Source organism: Equus asinus, chromosome 22, assembly GCF_041296235.1.
Source record: "Equus asinus isolate D_3611 breed Donkey chromosome 22, EquAss-T2T_v2, whole genome shotgun sequence".
NCBI classification, from domain to species: domain Eukaryota; kingdom Metazoa; phylum Chordata; class Mammalia; order Perissodactyla; family Equidae; genus Equus; species Equus asinus.
The window spans coordinates 19,323,074-19,341,035 of record NC_091811.1 but is presented as its reverse complement, the minus strand read 5'-3'; the positions used below and the strand labels follow the sequence as shown (position 1 = coordinate 19,341,035).

General features: G+C 35.6%; 2 protein-coding genes across 3 annotated transcripts; one reads left to right on the top strand and one right to left on the bottom strand.

Moving 5' to 3' along the window:
• Positions 1 to 230: 230 nt before the first annotated feature.
• Positions 231 to 8,570, top strand: CLEC4D (C-type lectin domain family 4 member D). 2 transcript variants are annotated; one of them, XM_070494478.1, is made up of 5 exons: positions 231 to 362; positions 4,171 to 4,275; positions 5,022 to 5,173; positions 6,279 to 6,368; positions 6,659 to 8,570. In XM_070494478.1, the coding sequence occupies exons 1-4, from the start codon at positions 335 to 337 to the stop codon at positions 6,309 to 6,311; spliced, it is 318 nt and encodes a 105-aa protein (XP_070350579.1). In that variant the 5' UTR covers positions 231 to 334; the 3' UTR covers positions 6,312 to 6,368; positions 6,659 to 8,570. The 2 variants fall into 2 exon arrangements, with proteins under 2 accessions (XP_070350579.1, XP_070350580.1); XM_070494479.1 differs by having other exon boundaries at positions 6,253 to 6,368; positions 6,659 to 7,017.
• Positions 8,571 to 10,376: 1,806 nt separating this feature from the next.
• Positions 10,377 to 17,751, bottom strand: CLEC4E (C-type lectin domain family 4 member E). Its single transcript, XM_014850993.3, has 6 exons — positions 17,456 to 17,751; positions 16,527 to 16,619; positions 15,145 to 15,234; positions 14,023 to 14,174; positions 13,257 to 13,372; positions 10,377 to 12,254 (listed from the first exon to the last, which is right to left on the bottom strand). Exons 1-6 carry the CDS (start codon positions 17,490 to 17,492, stop codon positions 12,104 to 12,106), a joined length of 639 nt encoding a protein of 212 aa, XP_014706479.3. The 5' UTR covers positions 17,493 to 17,751; the 3' UTR covers positions 10,377 to 12,103.
• Positions 17,752 to 17,962: the final 211 nt, after the last annotated feature.

Below are 17,962 nucleotides of genomic sequence, written 5' to 3'. Positions count from 1 at the left end.
TGACTAAAACAAATTGGGAAATTCCACATCATGCAGTGATCTCAACATACTTATGGAAATTTCTATTTTTGGGCATTGCTTTCTCAATTTCTTTTTTTCTTTGCTCCATCTCCCAGATTGAATCAAAGGAAACCTCAATCTTTAAAAAGACTTCTTCTTTTGCTTAAGTCTTTTATATTTAGAAGTTTCTAATTTCACCAGAGTAGGTAAGATTAATGTTCAATCTCAAGTATTTCTGAATATATTTCCTTATTCACAGAAATATACTCTGGGGGAAAAAATTAAGAAGCTTCTGGTCTTCCCAACCACTGGACAACAAGAGAGTTAACACACAATGGGGCAAGAAGAACCTCAAAATAAACGTGAGTACTTTCCTTTCAATTTTAAAGAGGGAGATAGAAACTAAGATTTAAAAATATGAGTTGATGGTAGTTGTGAGGATTGAAGATGATGATGATGGAGAGGAGGAGGGGAAGGAAATGGGGTTGATTTGGGTGAAGGGGAGGGCCATAGATAGATTCAAATATGTTGGGTAACAGCAACTTCTTTATAAACTGTAAACTGGGCCAAGAGAGGAGATAAAGTATATATAAGAGAAATAAGATGGAAGGAAATGGAGTAATTTGGGAAGATTCTTTTAAAGGGTAGAGAGAGAAGATAGATATAGAAAACACACTGGCTAAGGCTAAGAGTGTACCAGAGGCTCTGACTTTATCCCATTTGTGTTTTACTTAATTGACTCAAATGGATTTGTATTATGAGAACATTAAATAATATTTTTGAGAAATATATAGAAAAATTCAAATATATGTAATTTTAGAATTAAAGTTTTGCTTCATTTCATCACTCTTCCATGGCAAACTTCAATGGGACCACAACTTACAATGGTCCTAAAACACACTTTTTTATGTAACAAAATGTCTTGGAGAATTTTTATGTCAGTACATACTGACATACATGATTATTTTAATACCTGTATTGAATTCGAACATATGGATTCAACATAATTTAGAATTTCTACTATTAATAATACACAGGCAAGACTTTCAGGACATTCGGTCCTGTTCAAAGTGTTCATAAGACATTTGGTCCATGCCAAAACATCTTTGATATTTAGTCCTGTCCAAAACCATTTGGACCAAATATGCTCATGGATATTTTGGACAGGACCAAATGTCATGGACCTTTTCGCAAGGACAAAATGTCTTATGGATCAAATGTCTTACGGACATTTTGGACAGGACCAAATATCAAGGACCTTTTGGTGTGAACCAAATGTCTTATGAATTATTTGGACAGGACCAGATGTCTGCTAATCCATTCAAGTGCTAGTTTCCAGTGGGTTTTTTTTTCTATTTCCAAAAGTAGTGCAGTGAATATTCTTTTATATAAATAAGTTCAGTTATTTCTATAAGATAGATTCCTACAATTCAAATTATTGTGACAAATATAGTGCATTTAAAAATTGATAAATGCTGTTAACTTGATCTAAAAGGCTTTTTAATTTACAGTTCAACAGCAGCCTTTATTTCCTCACCAAGAGTGCTTATTTCCCTCTGGCCTTGTCAACACTACGTATTTTCAATTTACTTTTTAAAATCTGATGAGTGAAAAATCATACCATAATATTATAGATTACATTTCCCTGGTTAAGCATACTCTCATTTGTTTAATGACCATTTATAATTTCAACAAATTAAATTTTCAACAAATTTCTTGCTCAAATTTTTGCTCAGCTTCCTAACTGATTTTTATAATTCTTTATAAAGTCTGGATAGTAGTATTGTGACAAGATTTTTCTTTCATGCGTTCCTTGTGTTTTAACATTCTTTGTTATATAGAAGTTTTATTTATGTACCCAAATTGTCAATTTTTCATGATTTTGGGGAGGTTTTGTGTCTTGCTTATAAAAAGCTTTTTCAATTGCAAAGAAACAAAAAATTGTTCACATTTTTCTTATTTATTTATTTATTTATCAGTAAGCTGTAAAATTGATTTGTTCATGGGAAATCTTTAAGCACTCCTCTAGCCCTAAAATATCTTGGATGACGTCATATTTAGCATGCTTCTTGGTAGTATTAGCTTCCCTAGTTCTTGTGGCTGAGGAGGGGATAACTTATTTGTCCTTCTCTGTGTCCTGGTAGAAGGAGTCTGCCATTCCCAGTGGATCCCTTGGGTCATTGCCATTGTGTTCATCCCAGTTCTGAGTGTCTGTTTTATCACAAGTTGTTTGGATAAGTTATTGGCAAAAGTGGAACTCTCCTTGAATTATATTCCCCCCAAAATTTCATAAAGTTTTTGTAAACCTTTTATGACCTTGATTTTCCCCAACATATCAATCTATAGTGCCTTGTATTAAAATTCAGAGCTACATACTTGACCCTCTATTCTTTGATGGTGTCGCCTTGTGTCAGGGAAAACTTGTTCTTTCTCATATTGAGGCCTTGTATAAAGTTACTGTAATTACAGCAATGTAGTCTAGGTACAAGTAGGTACAAGTATAGGTACAAGGTACAAGTATAGACAAATAGACCAGAGGAGAAGAATAGAGAGCTCAGTTACAGATTCTGCACATATGAACTCTTTATATAAAGCAGAAGGGGATACTGCAGAGTTATAGGGAAAGAACAGTTTTGTTCAATTAATGTGGTAGAGATTATTGATTACCCATAAAGAAGATAAATGGACAATGGCTTCACGATCTTGAGGCAGGGAATGATTTCTTAAACAAGTCACAAAAAGTGCTAGCAAATAAAGAGAACATTGAAAAATTATACTAAATTAAAGTAAGAATTACTGTACAACAAAAGATACCACTAAGAGTGAAAACAGCATAGGAGATGTTTGTAATGCATATAATTAATAAAAGATTAGTGTAAAGAATATATAAACTCTTTCAATCAATAGGAAAAACAATACAACAGAAAAATGGGCAAAGTCTTGAATAGGCACTATAGAAAAGAGAAAATGAAATGTCTCATAAACATATAAAAAGGAGTCAACTTCATTTGTTTTCAAAGAGATGCAAATCCAATTCACCACGAAATACCATTTGCAAACATACTAGGATGGCAACAATGAAAAAGTCTGGCAGTACCAAGTATTTATGATGCTGTGGAGCAACTGGACTTCCGATGAATTAGTGCTGGTGAAAGTGTAAAGCAGCACGATCACTTTGGAAAAGTTTGCCATAATCACAGTTGACAATATGTATATCCTATTACCAGCAATTCCACTCCTAGGAGTATACCCGACAGAAATGCATGCTTCTGTGCCCTGGGATGCATGGTCAAAAATGCTCATAGCAGCATAGCTCACAATAGCCACACACTGGAAACAATGCAAATAACTACCAGAAGAATAGAGAAATACATTTTAGTGCAGTAAGACAATAGATCACTTTACAGCAATGAAAATGAGTGCTTATAGTTGCATGTAACAACATGGAAAAATTTCAGAAGCAATGCTGAGCAAAAGACAGAACCAAAAGAATACATGGTACATTATTTCATTTATGTAAAGTTCAAAAGCAGGCAAATCTGATCTATATGGTTTAGGGATATGTTATTAAGTTGTAAAATTGTGGAGCAAAGCACAAAGTGATTACTTTAGAAGCCATGATGTAGTTACCTTTAAGAGAGAGGGACTGGGTTGCATTTGGGACGTGAAGACCACCTGGGGTGTTGTCAATGTCCTGTTTCTTGAGCTGGGTAGTTATTACCTGAAGTGGTCACTTTACAATAATTGGATAAAGTGTACATTTATGTTTTTCCCTTAACATTTGGTTACATTTCAAAATAAAAATATTTAAAAGATAACTAAATGTATAAGGCTCGTAAAACTTTGCAGAACTATCCCAGTGTTCACCAAAAATCTCCACTTTAACACAAATTCTGGTAGAAAAATATCCTTAAAAGCACGTGCACATAAAGATTTTCAAAGCACCCCCATAAAGTGCAAAATGGACAATACAATAATAAAAGTGTTAATTTTCAACAATTGCTTCCAATTAATTCACCTGGAGCTGGAACAAAGGAATGGTGTAGTAAGAAAAGAGAATGTAGGGGGTCTTAACTATTAGGGCAGGAGAAAGGTTAAAGGGGCAGGCCCTCATTTCTCCAACTAAGTGGTTATATAGGAAAAAGAAACACTTTTTTCCCTCCTTGACAGTGACTCATTGCAACTTTGTACACTGCAAGAGAAGCATGAGAGTGTTCCAGCTTCCAGAGCACCCCAAGAAGCTGACATGCATCAGAGAGAAATCAGAACTGAAAGGTACAGACTGCAGAGAGCATAAGAAAATTTCTTTCTTATTTCCGTTTCTATTCAAATTCATAATTGGACTTGAAGAATATCAGTAGTAAACCAGCAGAGATTAAAATAACGTAAGACGAGACTCTGGCACGAAAGTGAACCCCAGTGAATTGAAACGGGATTATGTCTCATGACTGTAATCAGCTTTATAACGGGAGAATATAAGAACACATTTATGGGCCAATTTTTGTCATCCAAAACATATCATTAGTTTAATTCTATTTTCTTTTGATTCAGACATACCGTAAGGACTGTTTCCTTCTAGAATATATAGTTTTGCTGAAGTGTGTTTATCTCTCTGATTACTTTGGAACTTGTAAAGTCTTATTTCGGAGAGTGGGGAAATGCTTGAGAGTTTTAGCAGGTTCTTTGCCCCCTTCCATAAAATGTCCTGCAAAAGGCTTTGTTATAGAAATACTTTAAATATAAAAGTAAGTAGATGTAGGGACATTGAAAGACGATCATGTTTTCTAAGAGAATACCTTGTAATTTTATCATAGTTATTATGTGATTCAGACGCTTTTGTTTACAGGGTATTTAGAAATGTGATTTTCAGAATTTTTTAAAAGGAGGAACAGAATGCTTTTGGTAATCGTGGTATGATTCCTACACATGTTAATTGGACATCAAGTTGTAGAATAGTCGTGCAGTCTGTGACAGATGAAACGCTCCTTTGTAACTAATTTTCGTTTCAATTTTCACATGAGAGAGCACCTGGAACTGCTGTGCTGTTGGCTGGAGATCCTTCCAGTCCAACCGCTGCTTTCCTCTTAATGACAACAAGACGTGGGCTGAGAGTGACAGGAACTGTACAGGGATGGGGGCTCATTTGGCCACTATCAGCACGGAAGCTGAGCAGGTCGGTTGGAGGCTCACATTAGCTTCTCTGTTGGTTTGAATCTCTTTGCAAAGAAAGAGGAATTTCCCTGCTCTGCCTCTGTGCCTTTACTTCATCTCTTCCTCCTCCCTGGAAAGCCTTACCTTCCTCTCTCATTTTTCTTCATCTGGCCAACTTCTACGGTCTTTCCGGATTTGATTCACGTGTTATTTCCTCCAGAAAACTACCCTGACCACCTTCCCTGCTCCACCTTCCCTACTCTAAGTTGGAGGTACTTTCCTGATGCTCTGTGCACAGTGCGATCACGGCACTTACTTCAGTGTACTGCAGTCGTCTGCTCACTACTCTGTCTCTTCTAATGGCTTCTACTTTGCAAGGGGGCTGGGGCCACGCCTCACTCATCTTTGCGTTGCCAATGTCCTGTGTACTGCTAGGCAAACTGGGTAGGTCTTGGTAAATGTTGTGAGTAAGTGAACAAAGGAATAGTTAATCAGGACTGAAATAGCTTCTCAGGATATAGTATAGGAAAAATAATTCAGATGTATGGTTCTAATTCTAAATAAAAAACATCTTAAGGTAAATTAAATTCTTCAAAAACTGAAATTTATTTCCTCGTGTAATATATTTCCATATATGTACCATGACCCTGATTCTATACTCTTTTCATGGTCGGCAGGGTTTCCTGGAGGATTCTGTTTTCATGGCTTGGCAATCTACAGGTTCACTGGCTTTTTGAATAAAATGGAATTTAATGAAATACACAAAGAAAGCAATTTTAAAAACAAAAGTTCCTAAAAATCAGATCATATTAAACATTGTGCTAAGTGGTTTGCAAATATGATCTCACTTAATCTTCACAGGAACTATGAAGTAGTGGAAGTGTCCCTTTTGGAGATGAGAACCAGGGTTTGGTGCGATTAAAGCACTTATTAATATTACACAATAAATAGCAGAGATAGGATATGAAAACAGATCTGTCTGACGCCAACGCTTTTGTGCTTAACTAGTAATCTATTTGACCTCTTCCTTCTTTTCCTAACAAAACAGCTATCACATAATAGATGCAGATATATTTATAAGAATTGACATTTTTTATGCAGAACTTTATTCTTCAATTTTTGGATAGATGATTTCCATATTTCCTGGGACTTACGAATGAGAACCCTGAAGGCCAGTGGCACTGGGTGGACAAGACACCATTTAACCCACATATAGTGTGAGTATACTGACCAGATGGAAGAGCTTTATAGGCAAAGGTGAGAAGAAGGTAGCAAGCAGAATTCATTTCGAGATGGAGTATACTTACATAAAAATGCTTATTCAGAACAGAGCACTGTGTTATGAATAACCTCTGTATTAGTCTACTACTATACTTGTATTGGACAGTGCAGCTGAAAATTTTTCACTAGGGGCATTTTCTCTGCATTGTCCCCTGACCTACATACACGCCCCCCCCCCCCCCCCCCCCCAGACACACACACAGACATGCAATTTTTTTCATTTCAGATTCTGGCATGAGGGTGAACCCAACAACTATCAGAAAGAAAACTGTGTTGTCCTTGTAAGTGCTCAAGACAAATGGGCCTGAAATGATTTTCCTTGTAACTTTGAGACAAGGAGAGTTTGTAAGATACATGGAACAGCATCCTGTGAAACCTGTGAGTAGGTTTCTACAGCTCACTACTCTGTCTCTTCTAATGGCTGAGTAGAAACCTGTGAAGGTACCCTTGTGATGAGGACAGAGAAGAAGAACCAATGAGACAAGGGCAGCATGTACCTGCATCATTGGAACAGAAAAAACATGCTGGATCAAAGAACATTTTCAGTCATGATGGCTTTATTTATTCTTATTCATTTCATTCAAGGTAATGTGTTTTTGTCTGGTGTTTTGATGGAAGGAATCATCTTTTCTGTGAGAACCAGTTTTGATTAACTTTGCTTTCTTGATAGTATTTCAAAGTATTTACTTTTCAATTGGTGTGCATCAATTACACCTCTAACAGAATGGCTTGAATGGTGTAATCTCAGTCAGTTTTTCCTCTGCTCAGATTCTTAGCTCTTAAAATTCAAAGTTAGGATATTCCAACTGGTAGTGATGTCGTACTTTTTCAACTCAAATATTACAAATCTTTTAAAGGTTTTAAACATTTCTATTGTTTGATACTTCATTTGCAGACTTTTTAATAGTATTAGTCATTAGGCTGATATTCCATGTGCAAAATATTTTCTGAACAACAGTATAGAATAGTTCAGAATTATGGTATTGCCTAGGTAAGAAAAAAGAGTCTATCTCCTTTTAAAAAATATATTTCTTACTACACCCTAAATGTCTTCCCAAAACGGGGGGTCAAGCTTACCTAATGTCTTTGTGAGTGGAAAAGTCTCTTTCAGGCTACCTTAACCAAATTTCTTCCATTTGTATAGTTGAGGAAACAAAACGCTCAGGAAACCAATGAGCCCACCTTCACATTGCTAGTTCATGACAGAAACAGGACTATGGCCCAGATCTACCTTCATAAGTGGTGAAATGCATTCCCTTTATTATTATGGGAAAGTTACTGGGGATAACTTGGCCTACAGATAAAAGTTCTTCTTCTTCTTTTTTTTTTTTTGGTGAGGAAGATGGGCCCTGAGCTAATGTGTGTGACAATCTTCCTCTATTTTGTATGTGGGATGCCACCACAGCATGGCTTGATGCATGGTGTCCACACTTGGGATCCAAACCTGTGAACCCTGGGCTGCCACAGTGGAGTGTGTGAACTTAACCACTATGCCACTGGGCTGGCCCCTAAAAGTTCTTAATTATTTGAAGTAACATTGTATTAGTGTTTCTATATTTTTAATTTGTATCAGAAAGAATCATATTTTTGTAAATAGTTAACATGTTTCTCTAGAGCTATAAAGCTATGGTTCAAACTAGCAAGGAAGTCATTGTTTTAACAACCTGAAATTATGATTTTGTGTTATATGTAGTATTAACTATGAAGCAGTCACATCCAATGTCAACAAAATATATTGGTCTTAAAATTCTGAATTAGCTGACGTTTCCTGGATCTAAGTTAAAAAAAATTCAAGCAACAGCTTTTTAACCTAAATTCCTTACCTCTGTTTTTAAAAGCAGTATTTATTATGTAAATTGGTTAGTGATCTTCTGAATTTGAAATAGTAGTGTTTGATTGATTGTGTGTGTGTATGTGTATTTGTGTGTCTGTGTTTCAGCTGATACTTTTAACTGAAGTGGTGTTAAGTGACTTTGTGTTTGCCATATTCACTAAATTACGTAGCACAAAATCTACAAAACTTGTTGAAATAACTTTATGTAAATGTTAATAGGCTTTGTAGAGTTAATATTATCCATTTTTAATTTGTATAAAACTGTATAGAGATTCAGTTGTCAATAAAATGTGACCTCTTTGTGATATTATGCATCTATGTCTACATGCATATCTCCAATCTATTTCTCCCCATGCTGCTCATTTTTCACTACCTCCATGGTGACCACCAAAGACCAAGTTACCATCACTCTTCCCTGGGTTATTGCAATGGCCTTAGGATCGGTCTCCCTGTTTTCACTCTTAGTTCCTTTCAGTCTATTCTCAGCTCTCATGGCCCCTCTCCTATTCTTCACAATTTCTTTAAGACAGCTGATAGTAATTTCATAAAAATAAATGCTAATTCTTTTACTACATTGTGGTAGTCCTAGAAGTTTGAAACACACCAAGTTTAAATATTGTTTTCTCATCGTAGAAAAAGTGAGGTATATATATGTCAAAAAGGCAAACAGTAAAAACATTTATAAAAGTATAAGGTAAACCTCTCTTCCACCCCGAACTCCAGTCTCCTAAATGCCTCTTCAGAGTAACTATGATTATCAGTTTCTTTTATGTATTTCCACATGTTTGTACGTGTTATATAAACATATATACATATATAACCCACAATTCTTTACACCGTTGCCTACATAGTCTTAAACATCTTACATTTTTTATTTAACAATATATTCTAGAAAATGTTTCATACTTTGTTCCTTATAAGCAACTAGTGTTTCATTGTGTTGGTGTATCACAATTTGAAATAACCTTCAAATGACAAAATATTTCCCCTATGTAATGCAAATCAACAAAATAATGGCTGTGAAACAAACTATGAGAGCAATTCCAGTTTAGATCAGAAAAGGAAGACAGAGTTCCAAGAAGATTTCTTTTCCCCATGAAAATACAGGACTAATAGAATGTATTTAAATGCATAGAGAGGTGACATACAACTCCGGAGAGTTAAGGAATGAATTATTAATTAGTGCATAGAAAACTAGATAAATATGAAAAATGATGCCAATGTTAGCTACATGAAAAGAAAAACATGTTTAAGAAAGTATGCGTAATCATGATACAGTATGTGATTCAACAGTGAATATTTACATATTCATAAAAATGTAAATGAATATTGTTTTAATAATAAATTATTATATAGTGATATCAGAAGGATGGGAATTTTGTGTGCATGTGCGTGTATGAGAGAGAGAGGGAGATTCTTGTTTCACTTCATTTCACGTGGAGAAATTATGAAATTATCTAAAATTGAAGAAAACCAAAGCATTAGAGTTTAAGCTATATTTAGAAACTACTGGATAGAAATAGAAACCATACTATTTAGAAACATGGAACTCAACAGAAGATAAAACATCTGAAGAGTTGAATATGTTTGCCTCTTGGACATGGGAATTGAGAGTTAGCAGAAAACAGCTATTTTTAATCATAATCCTCATAGGAGAATTTGGTTTTTTAAGAAATGTACATGTATGTACATAGTATGCATATTTATTGATGTAATGAATCATATTCACATTTAAAAAGAGTTGCTTAAACATCGTTTAATAAAATCAGTAAACCATTTAGTGTAAGACATTTCCCAAATAAGAAATAGGAATTTTCTACAGAGGGTCTACTCCAAACCTATAGCAAGCATTATACTTCATAGTAAACCATCAGAAGCATTTCCTTTAAAGTCAAGAACAAAACAAGGATGCCCACTAATGCAGCTTCTGTGTAACAATATATTGGTAGTATTAGCTAGCTTAGTAGGATCAGAAAAACTGGAAAGGGAAAAAACACAACTATCATTATTTGTAGACCAGAATTTTCCAAAAGAAATAAAATGCAAGTAACAAATATGAACTAAATATGCTTAAATTTTCCAGTAGCTACATCAAAAAAGTAAAAATAAATTATTATTGTAATAATTTATTTTATTTAAACCAATATATCAAAAATATTACCACTTTAACATGTAATCAATATAAAATTATTAGTGACATATTTCACTTTTTTTTTTCCAAATAAAGTCCTTGAAAATCTGGTGTGTATTTATTTTACGGTTCCCAGCATATTTCAACTAAGACTAGAGTTTAATGTGCAGTAGCTATGGTACTGGATAGCTCAGTATACAGACAATATAATTCTCTACATAGAAAATGTAAGGGAATCTACAGCCAAAGTGTTAAAAAAATTATATTTTAAAACAGTTTCAACTGGATAATTTACTTCTTAAACAACAATTTTCCAGATAAATAATTTAGGTTCCAGTGATCTTTACTCTAACCACTAAACTCTTAGCAACTGTTTCTTTTCTTGCCAAACTTTGAAGACCAAGTTAATTGTATAACTTAAATGATAAATATATGGTGAAATAATATGCATTAATATTTTCAGGTCTTTTAATATTGAAATAAAACTTAAAATAATCAAACTATAGCCACCTGCAGGCAAACAACGATGAACAAAAAAATCTTTATATCTTTCAGTGTTTCTTCATTGATGCCTATGATTTGAAAAAAAGGAGTTAGAAAGTTAAAGATATATTTATTGGATTACTTTCAGGTTGAACGACTTTTGTTTTAAAGATATATTGACTTCAAAACCACAGATTGTCTCTATGTCTAAGGGAAATCAACATTTGTCAGGAATGCTAATATATTTACTTGTTTTTTTGAATTTTCCCATTCAGTGATTACACATTAAATCCAAGGAATGAATTTTGAGTCTCTTTATGGTGCTGTCTGCAAGAAACATGGTTATCAAAGCTGCCATATTATTTGCATATGTTGGCTAATCTTATCAGTCTTGATAGAATATTACACAATAAATGAATAGGCTTGAGACAGAAACGCGTCAAGCTGAATATTCCTTAGAATAATTTGACTATTGGACTCTGGATCTAGCAGAGCAATAGATACACATTCAGATGAGATCCAGTTAGTCAAAGGTAGAGACTAGAGAGAAAAGGGAGTTTCTGGGTTGAGTGGACTGGATGACACTCTGTTTGGAGCTGAAAGTTAGCATGGCCTTTCCCTAAGAAGGTGCAATAAAGGCCTTTGGCAAGAAAATCCACACCAGTCTTTCAAGCAGAAATAAGTTTCATTGCTTGAGGAAGTTTCTTACTCATTACACAGAAGAACGTAGGATATATGCTTGGGCAGGGGATAAAAGTGTGAAATCAAGAAAAGAAGACAGATTTTTCAGGAACTAGAAAGAAGACGCATTGACACAGAACCTGAATTCAGGCAATTGTTCAAAGGCACTTTCCAAAATCTTCTTCTTTGTCGGACTCTGTACTTGTTCTATGTCCCTGTATTTTCATATAAATACTCAGAAATGAAGCATACATACCAAAAAGAGCATTTTTTTCTTCTAGCATTTTCTAGAGAATTTCCTAGTAAATTCTGAGAAGAAGTCCTGAGACTAATATAGAGAAAAATGCACTTCAGTTAGTATAATGAATTATAACATTCAAAGCTACTATTTTTATTTCTATCAAAGCAACAAACACTTTTGAAGTCCTTATGAAGTGCAGTGGACACTTTTATCATGTTGGAGTTGAGGCTGTGTTCATCCCTTGTTCCTCCTCATTTATACATTTAAGTTGTGCCTTCTGTTCTTAGAGGTTTTTCTTTGTTCAAGTATTTATTTCTGGCATTTCGCAAATTCGAAAATGACGGAAGAAACAGGCCACATCATTCCAGTTTTGCCTTGGGTTTGAAGAGTCTCTTATGGTGACACAGTCCTCCGCTGTAGCTAAGTTGTTGGGCTCCCCTATATCCCAGAAGCTGAAAGAGAGCAATGTGGGAGATTTTAAATCTCAGCTACAGGAGATAAAGTGACCCAACATGCTAGGCAAATTACATTTGTATTATTTAACTTCACAACAATTTTGTGAGGTCGGTATTGTAATCTCCATTTTATTAGTGAAAGAAAGGAATCTCAGAAAAACTCAACCATTTGTGTAAGTCTTAGAGTTTATGAGTAGTGAAGCTGAAATGGATATTTCTGACTTTCTATTTTGTTGTGCTCCCTCATGGCATTAGACTCAGTCTGAGAAGTTATAGGAAAGATTGACATCCTGATGGATTTGTTTCTTTTTCACTCATATCCTGTATCATGTTTGGTTCCCTGTAGTCTACATAGAGTTTGTATTACTTAGGTGCATACTTCAGTGCCGTTACAGTGCTATAGTGAGGCAACTTTCTAAAGTATCAGAGCGTCTGGGCTATACTCTTAGAACTGATTTAACCTCCTTGACCTTTAGTTTCCTCTAGTGCTAACTGAAAATTAATAATATCGGTGTAGCTCAGAGGTGTAATTAAGATAAAATGGAATAATGAATGAGATAAAAGCTTGAAAACTCCAAAATGCTGTACTCTAATGATGTAAGGCCATTATTAAGGAGGAAAGAGACATTATCAAGGAGGTTCCTGCTTTCACTCCATAAGAATCTGTTGTCTTTCCCAAATCACTATTTTTGTCTCACTTACTACAGTTTGAGGGCATAAGACTCTGAATTTCACTCTTTGCTGCATTTCCAATGAGTCTTAAATTCTAATCTTCTCATCTTCATCTGTTATTTCCAGTTTATTCTTGAGATAGTCTTAGGAAATGAGAGCCATGGATCCTCATTCTCTTCTTTTCTCCCTTCTTGCATCTAATATCATCAAGGACAGACCTGAATATATCTCACGGAACAGAAGGAGGTTCTGAGAACTCCCATCAACAATGGTCTAACTTTAGGATTTGGGATAGTGCTATAATTCTCCTACAAAAAGAAAAATTACCTCAGAGACTTTGTTAAAGGTGTGCCATCAACCCATTGCCAATCACCTTCTGTCACCTGGTCTGTCAGTCCAATATAAAACTCTTTCTCTCTAGGTTTCGCATGGAAAAGGAATTCCTATGGAAGATACGTGAACAAAAAAATAGGAGATAAATTATTTAAATTCTGAACAAATGTTGAAGGTAATTGTTATTTAAAAAGATAAGTAGAATATGAACTAAAAATGATAGATAAAGGCCCTGAAATTGTAAGATTATGGAGGATTATCCCCTGATTTTTTTATTGGGATATAAATATATATAACACAAAATTAAACCAACAGAAAGGAACCGTCAACAGAGAAGGAGGTTCTCAATAACGCATTCAAAATTTATCTACTGTTATTTGTAGCAAAATCTACCGTATATATCTAGCACAAAACAGTATTAATCACAGCTTAAAGATAATGGACAATATTTGCTTTCCCTCATTCATATGATATGTTCAGAAACATAATGGTCATTCTAAAATCAACTCCTAACCCTTTTTTTCCTGCCTTACTAATAAAGGAACTGAACATGGAAATTCCTTTTTTCTAAGACTCTTCTAGTAAAGGAAATAAATTAGAGTAGCTATTGACTTACAGAAATAGTAGAAACAGCATGTATTTCAGTACCTTCATTTAACAAGTAGTAATGTGGGCCAAACACTGTACACATGTATGGAAAAAGGGATAGATCCTGTGAAGAATGTCACATTGATGCTGGAGGAGGCTTTACTCCAACTACCTGCTCCTGCTGGGTGTTGATAACCACCAGATGGGCTCCCATGTATGAGCAGTTTTTTAAACTTGCTGTCCAGGTCATGGTGTTACTAGAAAAGAAGTAGCAGCTAGATTGAAAATGTACCCAATTCAACGGACAGCAATTCTTGATGGAACCTAGGGGAAGAGAATTTTCTGTGAGTATCCCCTACGAACTGAGTAAGAAAACAAAAACCTTCATCTGGCCCATAAAGTCCATCATTTATAGTCAGAAGCCTTGGAACATCTTCATCATGTCCCACATGTTACTATCTAAGACTTTAGGTAATTTCTATGTCAGTAAACACAAACAGCAATTTTCTTGTCTTTTGAGACATAGTCCTTATTTTCTAGAAGTCAGTGCCAGTCAATGCAACCATATATACAATCTATCTCAGTAATGCTATTGATATAGAACCATATCATCTGTTCGTAGACTTCCAAGGTCAGAGAAAGTTATGTATTTTATCTGAGCGACCTCTAAGCAACCATCTCTCATGTTGCCCAAACAATGACCCTCAACAAAATCTCCAAACTGGTTGTGCAGGTGAGCTAAATTTCTTAGAATTACAGACTTTTAAGTTTATTAAAAATAAATAGTCCAATCTCTCTCAATTTAATGGTGAGGAAATCATAGCCCAGAGAAAATAGTCATTTTCTAGTGTCATGTAGCATTTTGCTAAGACTTGAAACAGGACTGTCTGTAAGAGTATAGGAAGTATATTTGTGAGGTATTTCCCAATTCCCTACTCTACACAAAGTTTTTCTCTTTCACCTCTTTTTGGAAGCAGGCAATGAATTAAAGAAAAAAGATATGCTCCTGGGGATAAACTTCCATTTCTAGATTCACTATTCAGACATATACCTCAAATTTATTCTAAAAGTTTGCTATAATGTCCCCAAGATATCCTGCCCCAAGGCTAGTTGCATTTCCAAAGTTTATATTCCTGTCCTCTTACCAACTTCTCATCATTCTTTTACGGCACAGGCAAGATTTTACATTTTATTTTTGAAAAACAGGACCTAATAAAACTGTTTTACTTATCCAAAAATCAATCCAGAAGCCAGGTATGTAAATTTTGATGTTCAAATTTGAAGACTATTATACCTGATCCTTCATTACGGCAGGAGAGCTCCATGAAATCCTCCTGTGGCTGGAACTTTTTCTCACCACAGATTTGAAAGATGTGATATGTCACTGTAAGGAAAGGGACACAGTTAATGTTCATTACTCTTTTGATAAAAAATAAATTTTATCGTTTTTGTACTTATAACAAAAGTGCCAATCATTATCATAATATTTTCTTACTATTACATTTTCTTTTGCGTGGATTTACTGAGATTTATTTACTCAAAGAAAGAAGAGGGAATTCACATTTCATGGTTTTCCTGATTTGTGAGGATGAATTTACTTTATTTTCAGGCCCAAAGGCCCAAAGAAAACAAATGTATTTGTACTCTCTCTTATGCCAAGTCTAGCTCTTTCTACTCTGCCTTCCAAAAAGTGATTTGTCATGTCTCTCTGGCTAGGACCTGTGAAAGATGACATGAGTGGAGCCATATCAAAACAGAGCCAGAGCAGACATTTTAGAGGGATTGCCTTGAACGTTTTGTTTTCTTTATCTTCCAAACTGGACCAAACCACCAAGATTCCGAGAAGCCAGCGAGGACAAAAATATCATGTTTGTAATTATTGATGAAGCCGGACTTTTCTGATGACTGAACAGCTCACTCAACTAATGAAGTACAAGTCTAGCCTTATCTCATCTAGCACCAATGAACTCTTCTTTAATACAACTTACCTCATCTTCCTCCCTTTTTCCCCCATAAAACCCTGAACCCTTCTTCTGTTATTGGGACACTATTTGGGTTTATACCTGAATCTGTCCTCCTTGGATTGCAATTCTTTGATGTCAAATAAACCCTTTGCCTCTTAAACTGATTTCTATTTTTTTTTTAAAGATTTTATTTTTTTTTCCTTTTTCTCCCCAAAGCCCCCCAGTGCATAGTTGTCTATTCTTCGCTGTGGGTCCCTCTAGCTGTGGCATGTGGGACACTGCCTCAGCGCGGTTCAGTGAGCAGTGCCATGTCCCCACCCAGGACTCGAACCAACGAAACACTGGGCCACCTGCAGCGGAGCGCGCGAACTTAACCACTCCGCCACGGGGCCAGCCCCAAACTGATTTCTATTTTTGAAGGTTGACAGACCTCATAAAAAGGGTTACACATAATGTTAAGGATACAACAGGAGAGGACTCAAGGTCACAAAGGAGATGAAAAACGTCTGTCATGAAAGACATGTCAGAGATCACTGAAATTTGATAACAGTTTTGTACTAGTTGGGGTTTCTGGTTTGAGGAATAACCTGGAGATACATAGGGAAAAAGTGGAATAGAAATACCCTTTTTGGGAGAAGAGAATCCACAGCAGCAAGGAAAAATTTAATCCTAATATTCGCCAGGGAGATTGAATTTGACCTTGAGGACTCACCAACACATTTGGTGATAAAACAAGCACTGAGTAGTAGCATGGAGACCCCAGCAACAGTCCATAAGAACGCTTGGGAAGAGAAGCATTCTTTCTCTGTAGAAAGAAAGATATAAACATGGCCAATCTTTCTTAAGCAAGATACATAAGAGATATGAAATTCTTATTCAAGCTCATTTCCTTCTATTTGCATTGTCTATATTAAGTAATTCTCAAACTTCAGCATGCATCAGAATCATTTAGAGGGCTTGTTAAAACACAGATTATGGGGCCTCACCCAGAGAGTTGGTATGAAACCAAGTTCCCAGTTGCTGCTGATCTGGGGACCACACTTTTAGAACCACTAGAGTAATCCGTTACTAATCTTATCACTCTGACTAATGAACTCAGACAGATATGCCATTTTCCCTTTCTAAGTCATCCAGTTAAAGAAATACTTTCATACTTTCTAAGATTTTTTTTCTCTTTCTGTTTCTCTTTCTCTCTCCTTGTCTCCCCTCACCATCTCTGTTTCTCTTGTCTCTCTCCTGCTCTCCTCCTTTCAGTGTCTCATTTTCCAAGCCCTTTGTAAATCAATTAGAAGAAACACTGACAGTCACCTAGTAGCTTCTCTCCTCGTCCCTCCCCATACATGTGTAACAGACAAGGAAAGTAAGTCCCTAAGAAGTGAAGTGACTTGCCCAGGGGGGCACAGTCAACTACAGAAGGGCTAGAAACAGCACTCTGGTAGCTCTCCCTGAACTCCATCTCCAGTAATTTTTCCAGTATAACATATAGTCTTGTAACTGTTCTCTTTTAGTTTTCTTTCTTTCATTCCCTGCATCTCTTATTTTACTTTACTAGTTACTTTTCTATTGTCCTGTCCCTCAACATATTTATCATCCCTTTCCAAAAAAAATCTAAGAAAGAAAAGAGAGAGTTGCAAATTGTACCTGTGCATTGTGATGCAGATGATTTGGATGAATTCATTCTTTCTCTCTGTCTCTCTTCCTCTCTCTCTCTCTCCTTCTCTCCTCAATTTCTGAGTCCAGGAGCGTTTTGTTGGTAAGATTCAAGGAAAATGAATCTTGAGGGTTGAACACTTTATCTGTATTTTAGGAAGTTCAACCTTAAGACATAAAAATATTAACATTTTCTGTGTCTGTGTATTTGAGTCACAATTTCCTTTCTTGCATAAGGAGGACAAGGGAGTTTACTGGGCAACAAAGCAGTCTCCACTCCAGGAAGCAATGAAATGGGGAAGTGATGAAATGTTAAGTATCAACAGAAATAGACTGACTGTGGGGAAATGCGATGGGCTTAAGACCTATTGTTTTATTTTGGTGGATAAAATGCCTCTTCTTTCTTCCAGACCTAAATCATCCCTCGATTTTTCCTCAACACTTCTGGAGCCCCACCTCTGCACTCTCAGTTTCACTTTGGATCTTCACTACCATATA